The sequence below is a fragment of the Melospiza melodia genome, chromosome 3 (genome assembly GCF_035770615.1).
Source record: "Melospiza melodia melodia isolate bMelMel2 chromosome 3, bMelMel2.pri, whole genome shotgun sequence".
NCBI classification, from domain to species: Eukaryota; Metazoa; Chordata; class Aves; order Passeriformes; family Passerellidae; genus Melospiza; species Melospiza melodia.
In genome coordinates, this window is record NC_086196.1 from 112,522,666 (window position 1) to 112,544,228 (window position 21,563).

The following is a 21,563-nucleotide window of genomic DNA, read 5'->3' on the forward strand; positions in this document are numbered from 1 at the left end:
AAAGAGGGAGGAAAAAAAGTGAGAAGAAAGAATAAAAGGGAGGAAAAGAGGGAGGAGAAAAAAGGAGGGAGAAGAAATGAAAGTGAGGAGGAAAGAGGGAGAGAAAACAAGCAGAAGAAAAAAAAAGGAAGGGAAGAAAGGGAGGAGAAGAAATGAAGGGAGGGAGAAGAAATGGAAGTGGGAGGAAAAAAAGGGAGGGAAAAGGAGGGGAAAAAATTAAAGTGGGGAGAAAGGAGGGAGAAAAAAGGAGGGAGAAAAAAGGAGGGAGAAGAAAGGAAGCGGGAGGGGAAAGAGGGGGGAAAAAGCAGAGAGGAAAAAATGAAGGTGGAGAGAAAGGAGGGAGAAAAGGCGAGGGAGGAGAAAGAAAAGAAACGGAAGAAAGGAGAAATAAAAATAAAGGGAGGGGGAAAAGGTGAAGGGAGAATAAAAAGGGAGAAAAATAAAAGGAGAAAATAAGAGGGGGGATAAAAGGCAGAGGAAAATTAAAAGAAAGGAATGGGGGGGGGGAAGAGCGAGGAAAGTAAAAGGAGGAGAAAAAATAAAGGAGAAAACAGACAGGGAGAGAATGAAAAGGAGGAGACGAAAATGAAACGGCCGAGGGAAAAAAATGAAAGGAGAAAAAGTAAAACGGGAGAAAAATGCAAGGGGCGAGGAAAACAAGAGGGGGAAAGGGGAAAAAAACAAAAGGGGGCGAAAAAACGAAAAACGGGTGAAGAAATAAAGGTGGAAGGAAGAAAGAGGAGAGAGGAGGAAGAAAAGGAGAGGAGAAGGAAGAAAAGGAGGGGAGAAGGAAGAAAAGTGTTGGAGAAGGAAGAAAATAGAGGGGGAAAGGAGGAAAACAGAAGGGTAAAAGAAGAAAAAAGAGGCGAAAGCTCGGCGGAGGGAGCGAGATGCGATCGGAGCCGAGCGGGAGCGGGGGCTGGGGGGGGTGTCCCTTGTCCCCAAAGCGGCGACACCCCCGCGCCCCGTGCCGCTGGCCGCGGGAGCCTTTTATGTGCTAATGCCACCCATTGCACGCCCCGCTTGCCATCGTGTGTGTCCTTGCCGAGATCCCGACACATTTCAGCCCCGTTTTGTTTTTTTGGGAAGGTTCTTTTTTTTTTTTCCCCTTCTCCTCTTTCCCCTGCTGCCCCCCCCCCCCCCCCCCCCCCCCACCTCGCCCCGCTCCTCCCCGCTCGTTCCCTTTCTCCCCTTTTCTCTCGCCGCGGACAATGCGGAATTTTAAGAAGGATTTGGGTGTTAGTTGGGAAAAGCAACATCGCGGCGTGGCGGCGCCGCGTGGGAAAAACAACAAGTGGTTGGGAAGAGGGGGAAAAAGGGAATGGAAGGAGAGGATGTTGAAAATAAAAAGATCTGTGCCTTTTCCACTGCCCGCGGAAAAACCGGGATGCTGTCCCGGGAAAGGCAGGGATGTCCTGCGAGTCCCAATCCCCCCCGGTTAACGCAGCCGGGATGATTTTTCCAGGATCGCGGGGCTTTGGGAAAGGGGTCCCTGGTTCCCAATTTGGGCGCGGGTGCGGGTTTTCCCTGGCAGCTGTGCCGGGGTGGGATGGGTGGGAATAGCGGGATCCTGGCTGGGGATCCCGCGGGCACGGAGGTGTCGTGGGATCCTGGAAGAATAGTGGGATCCTGAAGGAACAGTGGGATCCTGGAAGGAACAGTGGGATCCTAGAAGGAATAGTGGGATCCTGCGGGGATAGGGGGGATCCTGGAAGGGATGGAGGGGGTCCGGAGGGATGGAAGGAGGGCGGCAGAGACATCGCAGATCCCAGCGGGGGCTGGAGTGATTCCGGCGGGGGATTGGAGCGATCCCAGCCGGGTTGGGAGCGGTCGCAGCCGGGTCCGGGGATCCGGGAATGCCGGCAGGGAGAGCGGCGATGCCAGCCGGGAGCGGCGGGGGTCCCGTCGGGCGGCGGCGGCGGCGGAACAGAGATGCAGGGGGAAAAGCACCGCCAATACGACTTTAATGGAGTTCTGCGGCAGCTGCGGCCGCCAGCTACCAGAGTACACAGCTCGAAGCCATAAATAAAGCATACAGAAACGATAAATTAATCAGATCCAAGTAGTTTACTCTCCCGGGAACATCAAGCATTTGCTTCAATTACAACAATCTATCCTGCCTTTTAAAATTTTTTTTCGTATTTTTTCTTTTCTTTTTTTTTTGCTTTCCCCCTGTTTCCCCCCCTCCCACCCCTTTTTTCTCTTTCTTTTCTTTTTTTTTTTTTTTACAACGTTGCAAGACTTTTGGTTCTCGGTTTCCGAACTAGGAGTATTCACAAGGAAGGAGGGGTTGGTTCTGCCTCGGTTGGGGTTATTTTTCGCCCCCCTCACTCGCACACAAAAAAATAGATATATTTAGACCTCGTGGCGACAACGACAACGAAAAAAATCAAAACAAGTCCCCCCCGTGCCCACCCTGCCAAACAAAACCACCCCACGTGGAGATTCGCCCCCTCCCTGGGTGGATTTGGGAAGGGGCCACACGGCTACAGATTTCCGAATGGATGCAAACATCTGGAGCCAACAGAAAAAAAAAATAAAAATAGATATATATATATATATACCGGATATGTACCGTGCTCAGAGTCCACTGCGAGGGGTATTGGGGAGGGGGGGGAGAAAGGTTTCCCCCTTTTTCCAGGAGCTTTTCCTGCTTAGGAGGAGTTCATGATGGCCGGGAATACACGCCTTGGTAGTAGGAAGTCTCTCCAGCCAAAGGCGAGGCCTCCAGGGCGCTTTTGTTCGTGACGGGCGCCATGGCCAGGCCCGCGGGCACGGGCGAGGCGTAGCCCGAGTAGTGCATCACCTGCTCGTAGGCCTTCAGGTCCATTTTGTGCGGGTGGTGGTGCTGATGGTGCGGGTGGTGGTGCTGCTGCTCCGAGGAGGACATCAGGTTGTTGATGGAGAACGGGTGGTTGAAGGCGTAGTGGTGCTCGGGCTTGAGGTGCCCCTCGTGGGCCAGCCCGGCGTGCGGCGGCGCCAGCAGGTGCTGCCCCGGCGAGGCCGAAGGCTCCCCGGGGCTCAGCCCTTTGAGGTCGGCCAGGGTGCGCTTGTGGTCCTGGCAGGGCGAGGAGCTGGCCGGGGACTCGGCGCCCGCGGAGCCGTCGGAGCCCCCCGAGGAGCTGCCCTCGCCCAGGGCCTGGCTGGCGGCCTGGCCTGGGCCTTTCTTGCCGCCGCCGCCCCGGCGCCCGCAGAGCCGTCCTTGGCCGCCAGCTGCTTCTCGCACTTGAAGCGCTTCTGGCGGCGCAGGTAGCAGCCGTTCTCGAACATGTTCCCCGAGTCCGGGTGCAGCGTCCAGAAGGAGCCCTTGCCCGGCTTGTCCGGCGAGCGCGGCACCTTGAGGAAGCAGTCGTTGAAGGAGAGCGAGTGGCGGATGCTGTTCTGCCAGCGCTGCTGGTTCTGGCGGTAGAAGGGGAACAGGTCCATGATCCACTGGTAGATCTCGCTGAGGGTCAGCATCTTGTTGGGCGACTGCTGGATGGCCATGGTGATGAGGGAGATGTAGGAGTAGGGCGGCTTGGCGTGCGTGTAGCTGCGCCGGTAGGTCTTGGGGTCGCGCGAGCGGTTCAGGTTGGACTGGCCGTAGATGGGGCTCATGGAGTTCATGTTGGAGTAGGGCGCCAGGGCGTTCATGGAGCCCGCCTGGCCGCCCATGGGGCTCATGCTGGGGCTCAGGTGGGCGCCCATGCCCGGCACGCCGGCCGAGCCCATGGCCGGCATGGCCCCCGCGCCCGGGGACATGCCCGTCAGCGAGGGGCTCATGCCCGTGTTGGCGTAGGACATGTTCATGGAGGTGGCCGCCGCCGTCATGTTGGCCGTGCTGCTCATGGCCGACATGGTCATGTAGGTGTTCATGCTGTTCATGCCCAGCCCCGCGTTCATGTTGCTCACCGAGGAGTAGCCCTGCGGGGACAAGCGACACAGGGCACGGGGATGGCGCGGGGGGGAGCCCCAGCCCAGCCAAGCCCAGCCCAGCCAAGCCCAGCCCGGAGCCGGAGGCGCCGCAGCCGCGGGGCTCCGCGGAGGGCACGGGAGGAAAGGGTTAAATAAATCCCGGAGCGGGGTGGTGGTGGGGGGACGCCACGGGGGGGGGGGGTAGGGGGGGTTGTTTTTCTTCTTAATGAAACCCAAATATATTTTGGTATCTACATTAAATAAAACCGCGGTGCCAGCAGGAGCGGCGGAGCCGTCCCGGGCAGCGGAGTTGCAGAGGAAGGGAAAGGGGAAGGGAAAGGGACATCGCTGCCCGGAGAGAGAAAAATACCTGGAGGGGTGGGAGGGAAAACAGGGAAGAGCCGCCCGCACCCCCACCCGCACCTCGGATCCCCGCCCGCAGTGCCGAGCCGGTGCCAAAGTTAATCCCGTGCCGGGCCCGGGACACCGGCGGGTTTTGGGGCTCCCGGCCCCGTCCATACCTCGGGCTCCCCGTAGTAGTTGCTCCAGTCCGTGTGCTCATGGCCTTCCATTTTCACCGCTCCCAGCATACTGGAAGTGGAGTGCATGGCAGTTTAAAATTTAACAGCCACAACAAACGACGGCGGAGAGCGACCCAAAAAAAAAAAAAAAAAAAAAAAAAAAAGGAGGAAAAAAAAAAGGCAAAAAAAAAAAGTCCCCAACCCTCCCTCCCCTCCGCCGGAGCCTCTGGAGGAGGAGGAAGAGGAGGGAGGGAGGAAGGGGGGGATGGAGCGGCGCTGGGGCTGGGGTGGGTTTGTTCCGCCGCCGCTCCTTGGGTGGGTTTTCGCAGCGCTCCGCGGCGGAGAGGCGCCCGGAGGCGATGGAGGAGCCGGAGGAGGAGGAGGAGGAGGGAGGAGGGAGGAAGAAGAGGAGGAGGAGGAAGAGGAGGACAAGTGCTGCAGTGACGTGGGTGCCCCAGTGATATAGCACGGAGCGGCCGGGCGAGCCTCCAATCCCCAGGTCCTCGGCTGCCCATTTGAATAATCAGCTCACACCTAGGCGGGAGCGGCTCCTCCGCGGCCCCGCGCACCTCTGCGCGCCTCCGCCGCCGCCCCGCGCCGGGGGACGCGGCTGCCACCCCGGACTCGGCTGCCACCCCATCCCGCTCCCGGGGGACACCGTTCCCAGCCCCGACGGCAGCGGCTCCCCCGCAGCATTCCCGCCGGGAATGGCCCCGCTGGAGCGGCCGAGTGTCCCCCCGAAGTGCCCGGTGCCCTCCCCGCTCACCTTCGCTCCCCGCGGGGCTCTGCCCGGCCGGCAGGTCGGGACGCGGCTCTTCCCGGCAGGAAAACCGGGAGTGGAGGGAGCGGGGAGAGCAGGGAAAGGGGCGGGCAGCGCCGGCGGGGCCGCGGGGGCCGGCCCTGCGCGGTCCCGGTGCGGTCCCGGTGCGCTCCGTCGGGGCAGCGCCGCTGCCCGAGCGCCCGGGAGCGGGGGAAAGCAGGGAAGGAGGAAAAGAGGGAAAGAGGAAGGAAGGAAGGAAGGAAGGAAGGAAGGACGGACGGGTGACCAAAATCACCCCCCCCGTGGTCTAAATCGTGACGGCGGGGGGGCACCAAGGGCGACAGGGAGGCACCGGGGGCTTCCCCCCATTCCCGCCGCCCCTTCCCGGTGCCCGCCCGGCTCCTCCGGGAGCATCCCCGCCGCTCCCGGGGAGTGCTCCATGAATCCCCAACTCGATCTGACCACCGTCATTAAAAAAAATAAAAAAAAAGAAGCCGAAAACCCAAGCCAACCGCAAACCCGGTTTATTTGTTTTTTTGATTATTTATTTATTAGTCTATTTATTTAATTACTTATTTATTTATGGAGCTTGCTCTCCCCAGGGGGCTCCCCCTGCCCCACATCGCCCAGAGTTTTTAACCCCCCAAAAACCCCTCCAGGATTCTTTCCCTGCGCTCCCAAATCCCTCAGGACGATCCACGGCCGAAGCAAAACAACCCCGTCCGCTTGCTTCTATCGCGATAGCCGCGGCGATAGCCACAGCCCACCTCCCTCCCAGCCACCCGCCGCCCCTTCCAGGCGCTTTCTGCCGGCATTTGGGGGATTTTGGGGGGACGGCCCGGAGGGTGATGCTCCCGCAGGAGGGGGGACACGCCACAAGGAGGAGGGGCGGCCCCAGCGCGGTGGCGGGGCGCCCTCTGTCGCCTGCTGCGCCCGTGGGGGGGACGGGAGCGACGCCCCGGGGTGGGGGGGACACCCAGAGACCCCCGGCCCTCAGCCCCAGAGCGCCCGTCCTGGCTGGGAGGAGGGGCCGGTGCACCCCGAGTGCTGGATCCCCGCTCCCTGCTTTCCCAAGGGGCTCTCTGCTCGTCCAAAGGCTCGGGAAGGGGGAATTCTGGGAGGATGGGGTGAAATTTGGGATGTGGCTGCCGGGCAAGCTCAAGGATCCTGCTCTCTGCTCCTGGCTGGATCCTGATGTTTCGGATAATTTTCCACCCCCTTTTCCCTCGGACAGCAAGGTTTGTTCCGATGGATTCCGGAGAGGCCGGGATGAGCCTTTCCCTGGGCAATTCCCACCCTCAGGCCTGGGCCCTGCAGATGTTGGGGCAGATGTTGGCACAGATGTGAGCACGTCTGGCACCTCCACGTGAGGGTGGCCGGAGGTGACACCATCCCGAGCTCGGCAGCCTTTCCCAATTTCCTGCTTTTTCCTCTTTGCCAGGCTTTCGCTCCACAGGACTTGGAATTTTGTCCCCACCAAAGGTGAGGATTTCCATCCAGGTGTGGACTGGGAGCTGCCCTTAATCCTTGGATTTTTGATCCTTCAGGACGTTCCTACCATCCCAGACACTTAAATCCCATTTTCCCTTTGTCTGTCCCACAATTCCCCCATCCTGCTCCATCCATCCATGGAGCACATCCCACCAGGAATGGTGGTGCCCATCCCATTCCATGTGCCCACAGGGACAACCACAGCCACCACATCCCACTCCTGCTCCTCAGACAAAGCCTTTGTCTTGGGAACACGAGGACACGGAGCAATTCCAACATTTGTATTCAGCAAAGAGGGCCTGGAAAAGCGGCTGGATGTGGGATCGACTCCGGAGGCTCCACTCCCACATCCAACCACCTCCCATTCCCTTCTCCCCTTCCACACAGATAAAATCCATCTCTCCTAAGGAGAAGAAGCAGGAAAATTGGTATTTTTCCCATAAAAAGTACATTTAAGGAACATCGGGACTGCTAAAAAGAAAAATTTTCTGTGGTGTCTTATTTAAACATTCCCGGTTGGAAAGAGCGAGTTCCGGGCCATCTCCACCTGATTTCTTCTCTTTAATATTTAACTAATATTTATTTTAAATTTAATTTTGAAATGATGCTCTTATTTGCATTGGGAGCTAAGGCTTGGGAGGCAGCTCCCACTTCCCAAGGGATGGCCGGAGCCTGGATGGGCTTTTCCTGCATCCATCCCTTGCAGCAACGCCGGCGCCTTCCCTCCAAGCTGGATAATTATCCCTCTTCTCCTGATAATTATCATCATTAATCCAGGATAATGAACTCTCCCGGTTGTGCTGCTCCTCTGAAAGAAAGGCAGGATTGGGTTTTTCCCTTGAAATCAGGAAATTGGGAGACGGTGTCTCCTGAAGAGCCGCCCTTCAGGAGGATTGCTGGAGACAAAAGGCAACTTGTCGGATTTATTGAGACCTTTTCCTGATAAGAGATGGAAATTATGGATGAATCAGTGCCTGGAAGTACTTCAGGAAGAGGTGGGAGATGGGATTGAGGCGGGAAGAGAAAAGGGTGAAGGTGGAGTGGGATAGGAAAGCTCCCATTGCTCCTGTGCTGCCTCTGGCTGGGTTTATTCCCAATTTTTCCTGTAGGATCAATCTTTGTAAGGTCAAGAGCTCTGCTGGGTTGAGAGCATTCCCAGGAGCTTCTGTTCCAACAAGCAGAACAAACCACGGGAAGATGAGGATGGGAATGAGGATGAGGATCAGGATGACGATGAGGATGAGGATGAGGATGAGGACGAAGATGATTCACTTTCCTGAAACTTGGAATTAAGCTGAGCATTCCTATCAAAGCTCTCCAGGAAGAGCCAACAGCACATCCCAAGGTCACATTCAGCACCAATTTGGGAACACACACCAGGATCCCGCTCCCAAGTTCCCACAAATTCCATATACTGGGAAACCTACTTTAAGACTCGGATGGGGACCACTGAAATTCCCTCTTTTGCCCCACCCATGGAGCCTCAGCTCCTGAACAGGTGCCGGAATTCCACTGGGAATTCCCACAATTACACCGGCCAATATTGACTCAACTATTTGAGGAACTCTTCAACCAAGTCCCTCCTAATTAGATTCCATATTAAATGGGGCTGCTTAATTCCGGGAAAGATTTTCCAAGGCCTTAGCAAGGCTAACAAAGGAAAAGTCGGGAGTGTGCAAAAATTTTGTCTCTTTAATATCCCAAGGATATCCATCCTTTTAACTCTGGAATGACATCCTTCAATCCCAGGGGCAGGCCACTTGGCTTCATCCACAAGGATTCCTGAGGATCCAGACAGTCAGGATACATCCCTATTTCTGGCATTTTCACTCCCTGTTTTAACGTTCCTTCCTGCTCTGTAATTATCCAATCCACCAATGAAGGGAAGGAGCTGCTGGAATAAAATAAAATCCTGGAAAATCCCAATGGGAATAAAGCCCCATTATTAGGAATGGAGCACCAGCATTTATCCCAATGGGAACGACAACTTCCTGGGACAGCATTCCCAATGCTCCCTGGGGACAATGCCGGCATGAGGTGGGGATCCTGGCATGGTGGGATGGGATAACAGCAGGAATGGGCAAAACCCCCTTGGAAGAGCCCAGCAGCCTCTGGAAAAGCTCCGGAGCAAAATCAACAGAGGGCATCTGCCGGCTGTTTGCCGTGGGCCACGTGATGCCCATTCCCGGCTTTCCAGCAGCACGTTTTGCTGGATAAACAAGATGCGCAGGCATCTGGAATGACGGTCGGAGGAGCCGGGCGGCTGCGGAAAACCGGGAGTTAACGGATTCATCCCCAGCTCCCACGGCACAGGGAGAAGGATGAGCGGAGGGAGATGCCCAGATCAAGAAAGAAAGGAGAGAAAGTCTTCCTCGCATCCCAGGAAAATCCAGCCGTGGATATTTTCTCCCAGCGGGCAGGGAACTTTTCACCTGACTGAAATATCCAGGGTTTGGGTTCATCCCGGGAATTATTTTTTATGTTTAATGATCAGTTGCTGAAAACTGAAATGTCCTTGGGTTCCCAAGAAGAAAACAAACAGGAAGAAAATGGAATCTGGAGCCTCCTCCCAAAACCCTGGGCTTTAATAGCTCCCTGTTATTTCCTAACAAAACCCCTGCGCTGCTGGAGAGCTTCCAGCCTGGCTGAGGTGCTTCAATTCCCACTGGGAATTTGCTGCTCAGGGCAGGGGGAATGAATGACCCCCAAGGATGGTCCAGCACATCATCCAAGGAGCAGAATAAAGGGATTCAACTCCCAAATTCCTCACACATCCCATAAAAGCAGAGATGGGCCCAGTCCCACCAGTCCCAGCCATTTGGAATTGATGGGATTTGGAATGGGTGCCGGAGCAGGGAGACAGGAACGTGTCCCAGCTTTCTCAGAGCTCCAGGAGGCTGCTTTTCCAAGGAGATCCATCAGAGACAGCCTCTCCGAGGATTCTGACGGACATTTATAGCCCTGTGAGTCATTCCCGGCCTTGTTTAAACCAGTTAGACCTGGCCAAGACCTTGAAAATAGCTCCATTTATCCCGAGCGGCTCCATTCCCGCGTTCCGGGTATAAATAGCCGGCGGAGCTGCTCTGAGCTCGGCAAGGCAGGCACCTCTCATTCCATGTCACCCTCCATGTCCCCTCCTGGCAGTCTGCTGCCAGGGCACCCCGTTTTCCTGGGAATGAGGTGTCCCTGGCAAGAGCCTGCATCAAAACAGCCGGAGGGGAGATTTCTGCTTCCAAAAAAACCACGGGAGCTTGGGATCGGGCCCTGTCTGGGAGTCTGCGGTTCCATGACCACTAATAGCAGGCCAGGATCACCCCATAAATCTGTTCGGGGTCGGCACAATCCCGGGTCTGTGCCTCGGGATGAGGCACTGGCGGCACCGCGGTGACAGCGGGACACTCGGATCCCCCTGCCCTAAGCCTGGCCCAGATGGATCACGGTGGGAATTCCAGAGCCACCCCATCCCAGCACCGCCCTGCAGGTCGCTGCCACCTGCAAAGATATTTTCATTCAGTTCCACTCTTTTCCAGGGGCAAAAATAATCCATTTCAACTCATGCTTTAAAATCCAGGGAAGCTTTGAGTGTGGGATCAGCCTAATTTTGGCAGAGAAATGGAAATCCTTTGTTTCCACTAAGAAAAATTATTTTCAGTTTGAGGAGGAGCGTTTGACACCTGCTCCCAGCACTGGTAAAGGTGGAAAATAGGGAATTTCAGGCTGCCTGTCCTGAGTAGGATGATGGCACAGTTCATGCCAGCCAGGCTGGCTCCCATAGCCAGAATTCAGAATATTTCCAAGACATTTTCCCCTAAAAACCTTTTTCCCCTGGACACTGTGAAAACTCAGAATTCCTGTGTCCTTGGGACCTTGTCCCCTGCACTGCTGACCTTTGGCAGGTAGAATCCAGACCTGAATTCAGACCTGAATCCAGAGCCTTTGGATGCTAAATCCAGTGGGTTTGGGCTACTAAATCCAGGGATTTTGGCCTTTGAAATCCAGTGGATTTGGTTACTAAATCCGGTGCCTTTGGGTTGGTAAATCCAATGTCTTTGGCTATGGAATCCATTGCCTTTGGGCAACAAAATCCGGTGTTTTGGACTGCAAAATCCAGTGCCTTTGGACTGCTAAATCCAATGCTTTTGAGCTTGCTAAATCCAGTGATTTTGGACTATTAAATCTAGTGGGTTTGGCCTGCTTAATCCCGTGCCTTTGGGCTCCTAAATCAAATTCCTTAGGCTACTAAATCCAGTGATTTTGTCCTGTTAAACCCAGTGCCTTGGGCTACTAAATCCAGCATTTCTGGGGCTACTAAATCCGATGTTTTGGCCTGCTAAACCCACTGTTTCTAGCCTGTTAAATCCAGTGCTTTTGGCCTCTTAAATCCAATGGATTTGGCACTACTGAATCCAGTGGTTTTGTCCAGCTAAATCCAGTGCTTTTGCCCTCTTAAATCCAATGTTTTTGGGACTACTGAATCCAGTGGTTTTGCCCAGCTAAATCCAGTGCTTTTGACCTCTTAAATCCAATGTTTTTGGGGCTACTGGATCCAGTGATTTTGGCCTGCTAAATCCAGTGCTTTTGGCCTCTTAAATCCAATGTTTTTGGGGCTACTGAATCCAGTGATTTTGGCCTCTTAAATCCAATGTTTTTGGGGCTACTGGATCCAGTGGTTTTGGCCTGCTAAATCCAGTGCTTTTGGCCTCTTAAATCCAATGGTTTAGGGGCTACTGAATCCAGTGGTTTTGGCCTGCTAAATCCAGGGGTTTTGGCCTCATACATCCAATGTTTTTGGGGCTACTGAATCCAGTGGTTTTGGCCTGCTAAATCCAGTGCTTTTGGCCTCTTAAATCCAATGGTTTAGGGGTTACTGAATCCAGTGGTTTTGGCCTGCTAAATCCAGTGCTTTTGGCCTCTTACATCCAATGTTTTGGGGGCCACTGAATCCAGTGGTTTTGGCCTGCTAAATCCAGTGCTTTTGGCCTCTTAAATCAAACATTTTTGGGGCTACTGGGCTGCTGAATCCAGTGAATTTCCAGGGGAGAGCTGCTCCGCAGAGGGATGGAAAAGCTCTGTGATGGCGGCAGCTCCGGCTCTCTCCAAACATTTCTCCCCCCTCACTCTGAATTTTTTTTCCCCCTCAGAGGAAACAGTGCCCAAATCAACACCCGCCCCAGGAACGGTTTTCCGCGGATCGGACGGCACTTTCTGTCGGAAAAACTCCCAATCAGCTGCATTCCCGAGCTGGGCTTATTTTTCACAGTTTTCTGAGTGCGTTTTGTTTTGGTGCCAGAGTAAAGAGCTGCAGGGACAGACTCCAGCCCAACCTGCAGCAGCAGCAGCAGCAGCAGCAGCAGCATCCTCACTGGGTTTTGGGAAGGAGAGTGGGCTCTGACCTACATTCTCCACTCGGAAAAAGACAGGTTATCTCTCAACATCCCGGGATATGAAGCTGTGATTTGGAGGCCGGAGGAAAACCGCCCTCTCCCCCAAAAGCAGCCTCCGGGCTGTTTTGCAGCTCGGGCTGTTTTGCAGCTTCCCAATCCCTTTTCCAGAGGGTGGAACAACCTTAACCAGAGCTTTTTAAAGCTCTCCCACCTTTGCCTCCTCTCTTCCTGCAGCCCGGTGTCCCGGCGGCGGCAGAACAAGACGGCTACAGAGCCCGCTGGAGCTGGTGGCGCGGAATACACTGGGAGGCCTTTTTTTTTTCCCTTGGAAAATATTTCCCTGCCGCAGGCTGCGGTGACAGCAAACATTCCTGCCGGGGCTGGCGCGGGGAGGCATCACCCTGCGGGATGGCAGGGGCTCCCGGGGCGGCTCCAGCCCTTCCCTGCCCAGGGTGCGATCCCGCTGCCGCTCCCCAGGGATGCGGGCCCGGCCGCACAAAGGCTTTTTTATGCTCCATGCACCGGGGGTTGTTTTTTCCAAGGGGAAAAAGAGGAGCTGGCGTGGCCCCCCGGGAATATCCAGGGGAGCCCTGGCCGCTCCGTGTGCCCTCGGCTCACCGGGGAAAAAGGGAGGATTGTTGGAAAAAAAACACCTCGGATCCGGAGCAGGGAAGTCAGGGCTGTGGTTGTGAATCAACAGAGCTGCTGCTATTTCCAGCTTTTTGGGAGCAGGGATAGAGCCCCCCCGCTCCCCCTCCCTGGGCCAGGTGTGCACCGAGGGATTTCGGGAGAGGCCGGAATGGCGGCACGTGGCACACACGTGGATTTGGTCCTTCCCTGAGCTTCCATGGGCAATTCCAGTCCTATGGATGAAAAGTCATGGGGCAAGACCCCCCCAGGAATATCCATAAGATTTTAATTTTATTTTTGCCATGGATCATTTAGTTCCAGAATGGTTTGGGTTGGAAGGGAGATTAAAGCTCATTCCACTCCATCCTGCCATGGGGAGGGACACCTTCCACTGTCCCAGGGTGCTCCAACCTGCCCTTGGACATTTCCATGGATAGGGCAGCCACAGCTCCTACGGGAAAACTGTTCCAGGGCCTCATCACCCTCCCAGGAAGGATTTTTCCCTCATATCCAACCCGAATCCACCCTCCTCCAGCTTTTCCCCTTGTCCTCTCACTCCATGCCCAAAGTCCCAAATGACCGTGGAAAGGAGATATCCCAAAATCCCAGGAACTCTGCTGGTACCAATACAGGGGACTCAGCTGGACCACAGCAGGAGCTCCCGATTTTCCTTCTCTTTTACAGCAAGGAAAAGCCATTCCCTGGGGCCATGCGATGATTCTAGTCCCACCCAGCCCTCATCCCACCGGGAAGCACCGAGGGCTCAGGACTCGGCTTATCTGCAGGAGCAGCCTCCCTGTCTCCATTCCCAACATTTCCAGCCCCATTTTTCTGCTGATTCAATCTCCTCCGAGGAGACAGGGCTTCCCGAGGTCTCCCACCAGCGATGAAATCCACTCTGGAGAGGACACAGCTCATCAGTCCCAGCTCCACTTGGGAACGGCGGGGCTGCTCCTTATCTCCAGAGATAGCGGCTGGGAGTGACCTCATCCACCGGGATTCACCTGATGGAGCACCGGGATTCTGGTTTATATTTTGGGGTTTATCCCAGCTTTCACTGGGAGGATGCAGGCGCATCCCAACTTTCAGGGTGAGGGTGCCAGAGCATCCCAACTTCCATAATGAGCATCCCAATTACCCCAATGAGCACCCAAATTCCCACAGCCAGCATCCCAAATTCCACAGCGAGCATCCCAAATTCCACAGTGTGCATCCCAATTTCCAAAGCCAACATCCCGATTTTCACAGCCAGCATCCCAATTCTCACGGAGGGCATCCCAATTTCCACAGCGAGCAGCCCAACTTTCACTGGAGCACACAACTTTCACTCCCGCCCCTTTTCCCCCTCCACTTCCATCACAAAAGACCCCCTAACAGGACAACATTCCCAATCCACAGGCACCACCCCTGGCCCCTGAGGCATCCCTGCATCCCGAACTTCCACTCCACTCCTTGCCCTTTTAGGCTTGGGGCGGGGGGTTTCCCACTGGTTTTCCCATCTGGCTGGGAAGCCGGGATGCAGCCGTGTCCCCCGAGTGTCAATCCCAATCCCTGCTCCCATTAACACCTCATCATCTCCCGGGGATCCCGACAAACACAGCGCCGCTATCCAAGGAAATACCGCGGGCCTTGTGATGCAGGGCCCCCGGAGCGGGAGGAGGATGAGGAGCGGGATATTTCCTGGCCCTGGGAGGCGCAGCTGCTCCCAAGGCCAGCACCTCGGTGGGCAAACAGCACCTGGGAGCGCAGGGAAGCCAGGATGTGGATTCAGGAAGCATCCCCGCATCCCGCTGCTCCATGGAGATGCTAATGGGCTCCCCATTATCCCGACTTCCCGCTGCTCCCGCCGAGGGATGCTCCCGCTGCTGGATTAGGAGCAGCGCGGGGGGCTCGGCTGGCACCCGGCCGCCGGCCTTGGGAAGGGAAGGGAGGGAAGGAGGGATCCAGGATTTATTCCCGCGGTCAGGAACAAGGCGCTGACAAACAGCCGCCGCTGGCACCTCCTTTGTTGGGAATGCTGCAAGGAGCATCCGGGGGCTGCGGCGGAGATAAAGCAGCCTGGCAGCTCCGGGGAGGTCAGGGCTGGGAACTGAGGATGCTCATCCATCCCCGCTCACCGGGAACGGGACAAAATTCAGGAGGGAACATCCGCTGGAGCAGCGGGAATGGGGAAAGGCATCCCCAGCTCATCCCGCTGCTGCTGGATCCATCCCGAAGGATTCAATCCCTGCAATCCGCTCCCACTTTCCTGTGCATCACCTCCCAGAAAATTCTGATCCGCAGGGATCCTCAGCTCCCACTCCTGGACACCCCAGAATCCCACCCTGTGGCTGAAGGCATTTTTCCAAGCATTTCTTAACAGGATTTGCCTCTGGAAAAGCTTTGGTGACCCAAAAAAGGGGATTTTTGGCAAAGAGAAGTCCATGCCAAGGGCGTGGAGCATAGGACACACTTCCCATGCCAAGCTCCAAAACATCCCTATGGAATTTCATACCTCACTGTGCCAGAGCCTGTTCTATTTGGAAAACATTGGGAAAGGGGAATCAAACCTCAGGCTGGCCACAGTGGGATGCTCAGAATGCCTCAGGATTGATCCCTGATGGAGCTCGGGATGGGAGCCAGTGGCATCATTCCCATTATTCCCATAATTCCCTAGGGATGTGGGTATTGCTCCCTGGAAATACAAAAGTCTGTCTTACACATGAGATTTATCCAGAGGGAGACATGGAAGCTCCAAAGGGAAAATCAACCCATTGGGAAGCAAACTGGGAGGAATCCCGGTTATCTCCCAGTGGCTCTGGCTGAGTGATGAAATCAGGGATAATCCTGAGCTCCGAGCAGATAACGCCTTCCCAACCCCTCAGAATCAGTTCCCACTGCTGGATTCTCCATGCTGGAATTTCAACAAAACTCCCAGAGCTGCCTCATCCAAGAGCAGCTGTTTATTTGGGAAGAGCCAGTTTGGGAGATTTGGAGTATTCCATGGGGTGGCAGGGATGGGAATGCTGCCAGGATCAGCCCCATCCCCTGGCTCCTCCCAGAAGGAATTGTGTCATTCCAGGGGCTGACATCATCAGGGGCGGCTCCCGGGACAAGGCAAATCCCAAGGCGCATCCCAAGGGTTTCCCCGCCATCCCGTTCTGTCCCAGTCTCCTCCTGCAGCGCCCCCACATGGGAAGAGCAGCTCTGCCTGTGGGCCGGAGCCTCCAGGGCTGGAAAACCCGCATTCCACCCGTCATCCCAAATCCTTTGGGATTCCAAGTCACGGATGAGCAGAGCCCAAACTCCATCTTCAAGCTGGGCCCTTCTATGAGGACCATTTTTCAGGACCTTCCCAGGTTTCAGTTTAAAATTTCCAGAAATATTCCCCAGCCACAGAATCTGATGTTTTCGGAATAAATGAATGTGAAGCATCATTTTTAAAGGAAAATCACGGAATGTCAGCAGAGTAAAGGCTGGAAGCATCCAACCATTCCCTCACCACTAAACCACATTCCCAAGTTTTAAATCCCTTCAGGAACTGGGATGTCTGGGCAGCTCTGCCAGGGTTTTCCAACCTTTTCCATGAGAAATTTTTCCCTAAAATCCGTGGAAAATAAAAGGTTGTGCCCCATGCCTCCCTTAGACGTGGCCACACTTCCAGCACTCCCCCACTGCTCCCAGTTTTGCCTCCCAAGGATTTATCCCAGAGAAAGAGATTTGTCCCCTTCCCAGCATTCCCATTATCCCAGAATTCCGCGCACACCTCTGCAGGCGGGAGCTGCCGGCAGCCGTGTTTGACTGAAATAATTTTATTTGAACACAATTCCCTGTTTCAACATTTTTAAGGAGCAGGGGGTTATTTAAGATGGATTCAGTTTTAATCAGTTTAATGGGATTTTCTGGTTTTTCATGGAAGAGCTTCCAAATGGTCCTGATTAACTTTTCCGAATCAATACGCTTAAGGGCAAAGCATACAATTATCCCAGCAAATGAGCCCCTCTATGGATTCTGCCGGAACTCCGCCTTGGATCTGGCCCTGGATTCCCTTCCCAACTCATATTCCATGAGGAAAAGGGGCAGCACCCCATGGATCCCTTTCCCAACTCATATTCCGTGAGGGAAAGGGAGGGTCAGCCCTAGTTCCCCTTTCCCAACCCATATTCCATGAAGAAAAGAGGCAGAACCCCATGGATCCCTTTCCCAACTCCTATTCCATAAGGAAAAGGCATGACATCCCATGGATCCCTTTCCCAACTCATATTCCATGAGAAAAAAGGGGCAGCATCCCATGGATCCCTTTCTCAACGCACATTACATAAGGATAAGGGGCAGCACCCTATGGATCCCCTTCCCAACTCATATTCCATGAAGAAAAGGCATGACATCCCATGGATCCCTTTCCCAGCTCATATTCCATGAGGAAAAGGGCCAGCACCCCATGGATCCCTTCTCCAACTTGTATTCTATGAAGAAAAGAGGCAGAACCCCATGGACCCTTTCTCAACTCCTATTCCATAAGGAAAATGCATGACATCCCATGGATCCCTTTCCCAACTCATATTCCATGAGAAAAAAGGGGCAGCACCCCATGGATCCCTTTCTCAACTCACATTACATAAGGATAAGGGGCAGCACCCTATGGATCCCCTTCCCAACTCATATTCCATGAAGAAAAGGCATGACATCCCATGGATTCCTTTCCCAGCTCATATTCCATGAGGAAAAGGGCCAGCACCCCATGGATCCCTTCTACGACTTGTATTCCATGAAGAAAAGAGGCAGAACCCCATGGATCCCTTTCCCAACTCATATTCCATGAGGAAAAGGCATGACATCCCATGGATCCCTTTCCCAACTCATATTCCATGAGGAAAAGGGGCAGCACCCCACGGATCCCTTTCCCAACTCATATTCTATGAGGGAAAGGGAGGGTCAGCCCCAGTTCCCCTTTCCCAGCTCACATTCCCTAAGGAAAAGGGGCAGCACAGGTGAGGCTCAGACCCTGGATGCCCTTCCCCACCATTCCCTGAGGAAAAGGAGCAACACAAGCACTGGAATTCCAGAGGAAAACCTCTTGTCTTCTTTTCACATCCCAGTTTTTAATTCCAACATGTTAAATACCCCAAAAAAAGCCCAAACCCCTGGAAAAGCTGGGTTGGGATCAACACTGCTGCTGGCATGGGATAACCTCAAACTATCCCATGGGATCCCATATTCCCATTATCCCAATCCAACCATGGATGTGGGATCACATCTGGCTCCCATCCATCCACAGACCATGGATCACATCCTGCTTCCCATTTATTCCTGCAGGATCCAATATCCCCTGGCTTTTGGCAAGGTGCAACGTTTGACCAAACTTCCCGAGGTGCAGAATTCTTTGGGAAATGTCAGAGTTCCTGGAGGATTAAATGGGAGCCAGAGCAAACAGGAATGACATTATTGTAATTCCTGCTGTGCCGGGTCATTTTCCTGCAATATCACGGTTCCCATCCCAAATCCCATTCCTTGCATCATCCTTCCCATTCCCTGCTCCTAGGTTTTTATTTATTCATCCCATGGATGAAAGCAAAGAGGAAGAAACAAGAAATTTCTTCCTTTTTCCTTCCTTTTTCCTTCCTTTTTCCTTCCTTTCTTCCTTGCATTGGGGCAAATTCAACCACTAAAATTCCAGGGTTTTTTAATATCTTTTTAGGGAGATGTTTTCAAACTTCCCCATCAGATTGTTATAAGAATCCGTGGCAGCAATTCCCATCACAGTCCCAGCCATGGGATACAAGGACCTGAATATGGAATTGATATATGGAAAAGTCAGGCCCCTTGGCAGAGCTGGGATCATCCAATCCTGAAAATCCAGCCCTTCCCACTGCTCCAGGAACAGGGAACAACCCCTACCAGGAACAGATGGATTCACTGCTTTTTTTAGGGACTTCTGGATCCTTCCAGGATATTCCCAGCTTCCCTTCGGGGTTTATCCCTCTCCTTGTCCCACCAGCTGCTCCAATCCCCAAAACCAACAGCAAATCCACCTTTGCCTGTTTTTTCTGTGGGATCAACCAGCTCACAGAGGACTCCACAGGTTTGGGATCCATCCCTCACATTCCCTCTTCCCACCGGGATTAGGTTTGGGGCTTGCAGGAACCACATTCTGGGGAATCAAAACCTTGGGAATTGCTGCCCTTCCTGAGCCTCTGGCAGAGGATGAGCACAGGGATACAGGAGGAAAACACTCCTGGGCTGAATTCCATGGGATATCCAACAGGAGGGCGCCTCCTGAGGGACACTGGGATTCTGGGAAGGGATTGGGAGCACCGGAACATTCCCTTGGGAATGCTGCTCCAGCCATGTTTGCACCAGGGAATTCTTTCTCATCCTGCAGGTGCAGAGGCAGATCTGAGCGGGAAAAGCCGGATTTAAGGGAAAATCACTCCTGGAAAAGTGGGAAAGCGGTGAAAAGAGACAATTAGGAGCTGCTGCCAGGAAAAGAAATTGATTTTCCATGTTTTCCAGTGTTTTTTTCCAGCTGTTTGCAGATGGGTTTGAGGAGGCTTTGGTGCCAGAATTTGGGAAGCACAGTGGGGGTTTCCTCATGGGATGAGCAGCTGGGATTCCTGGGAAAAGCCTCTCCTCCACTCGAGAGCGATCCAGGCTGTGGGAATGGCTGGGAAAGGGCAGAATCCATTATTTGAGTGGGAAGAGAAATCAATGCCTGAATTAAAAGGAGGAGCAAGTTCACAGTGAGGGTGTATCCAACATTTCCAGGTGTTCAAGCCCATCCCAATGTCCCCATCCCAACTCTGGGAGCACAGGAAGCTTCCTGGCTCCCTGATTTCCTCCCTCTGGAGCTGCTCCAGCTTTTCTATTTCTGGACTCCATTCATCCCCAGCCGGCTTTCCATAAAAATTCCTGGTGCCTCCCCAGGAAAACCTCCAGGAGCCCATAGGAAGCAGCAAAGCCTCTGGATCCAGAGCTCCAAAATTATCATGGAATGAGGGAGTGGGGAGGTGATGTCAGCCTGGATATAGGGTGGATAATGCATCCCTCTGTCCCGGCTCCATCCTGCTCTTCCCAAATATTCACCACAACCACACAGGGAATATTCAGGGATTTCATATGGAGCTGTCCTTGCTTTCCCTCTATTCTGTATTCCCAGTTCTTTCCTTTTCCATCAGTTTTGGGACACAGAGCTCCCAGCAAGGAGAACCACACCTTATATCCAGCCCAAATTCCCATGGAATTTGCTTCCCAGCGCTCCTTTGGTGTTTCCAAGTTGGAAATCCAAGCTCATCCATTGCTGTTGAATCCAGCAGGATTCAGACAAATTCCAGGTGCTGTTTCAATGTTAATCAGGATTTCTCATCCCTCCAAACCTGAGAGGAATTTTTCAAGCAGATTTTAGGAAAAGAGCCATAGGGAATTGCCTCATCATCCCCAAATTCCTCGGGAGTTGAGATTGGGATCAGATTGGAGCAGGGACAAGGATAATTCATGGAATGGGAAGAGCCACTGGAGCTTCCTTGCATTCCTTGGTCACGACCCCACCCCATGGGGGCTAGATCCACTCCTTATTCCTCTCCACAATCCCGGGATCCCCAAGCTTTGGGACACCACCACGTTTGTCCCCCATCCCTGCATCCCGATCCCCCATCCCAGTGGGAATTTTTTGGAGGAGCAGACACAGGAGCATTGAGCGGGGCCTGGAATGTGGCAGCGGCTGCCAGAGCCCAGGAGCTCCCGGGAAAAGCGCCAGGCCGGGAATAAGGAGCTGCAGTGTGGATCCCAGACTGGATAAACACACCCCAGCTCCCACCTGGCATCGGGAATCAGCCTCTGACCTCCGGCTCCACTTCCCGCCGGGATAATGCCACCTCCTCTCCCACCGGGAAAGGGAAACAGTGGCCTTTGCACGTTTCCCAGGTTTTCCAGGGAGAAAACAGCATGGAAACACCCTGAGGATCAGCCATGGATCCATAGAACTGACATCCAGGATCCAAACATCATCAAAATTCCAGGCTTCCCGAATTTTTGGGGGATATTCACTTTATAAATTCCCAAAGTGGATAAATCCTTTTTCCTTTTTCTTCCACTTCATCCCGAGATTCTCCCAAAATTTTTCTCCAATATATTCATAAACCCCACAGGAATTTTTGTGAATTCCTTTACTTCCAAAAACAAATTCTGATTTTTTTTTTCCCAGGAAGGAGCAGAAAGCTCCGAGTTAAGAGGGGGAAAAAGCTTGGGAAGTTTCAAGGTTTTTTCCTGGGAGACAAGGCCAGATTTTGGCCAAGATCCTGCTCCCAATCCAGGTTTTCCCACAATTCCCAAAAAATTGGAGGTTAAGGAGGGAAAAAAAAAGATTCAAAATTGTTTTTTCTGGAATTTGGGAAAGATCCTGTTCCCACAGTTCTTGTCATTCGTGGGGATACCTTGGAGATTTTAATCAGCTTTAAAAAATTACAAAACCGTACAAAATTACAATCCATAAGGCTCGAACATTTCCAAGCATCCCAAATCCCAGGATTTGGCGGCTCCCAGGAGAGGGCAGCAAATCTCCACGTTTCGGTCTTTCCTCAGGAAAATCGGGAAGGAGGGAGGAAGGCGGGGGAGGAGGTGGGGAAATTTGGGAGCAGCCCATGGAAGTGGGGCTGGAACATCGTGTCTTTTAGGATCCCTTCCAAATATTCTGGGATGGTGTGGGATTCGTGGATTCCGAATTGCTGGAGGCTCAGGGAAGATCCAAGGGATGGAAAAGGGTTTCCATAGGGGATTTGCCTGGAAAAGGGAAGCGGGACCCTTTAAATGGGAATTCGTCCAGGAAAATTCCACCCCGTTCAGGGGTTCATTAATTCCCAGAACCACAGGCTCCTGTCCACTTTTCCCACTTTTCCCAAGTCTTTGGGA

At 53.7% G+C, this 21,563-nt stretch overlaps 1 protein-coding gene across 1 annotated transcript; it reads right to left on the bottom strand.

Annotated features, from left to right (window-relative positions):
• Positions 1-2,424: 2,424 nt before the first annotated feature.
• On the bottom strand, positions 2,425-4,555 carry FOXA2 (forkhead box A2). Its single transcript, XM_063153511.1, is given in 3 exon segments — positions 2,425-3,175; positions 3,178-3,903; positions 4,416-4,555. Coding segments are annotated over 3 exon segments (1,323 nt in total). The 5' UTR covers positions 4,503-4,555; the 3' UTR covers positions 2,425-2,665.
• Positions 4,556-21,563: the final 17,008 nt, after the last annotated feature.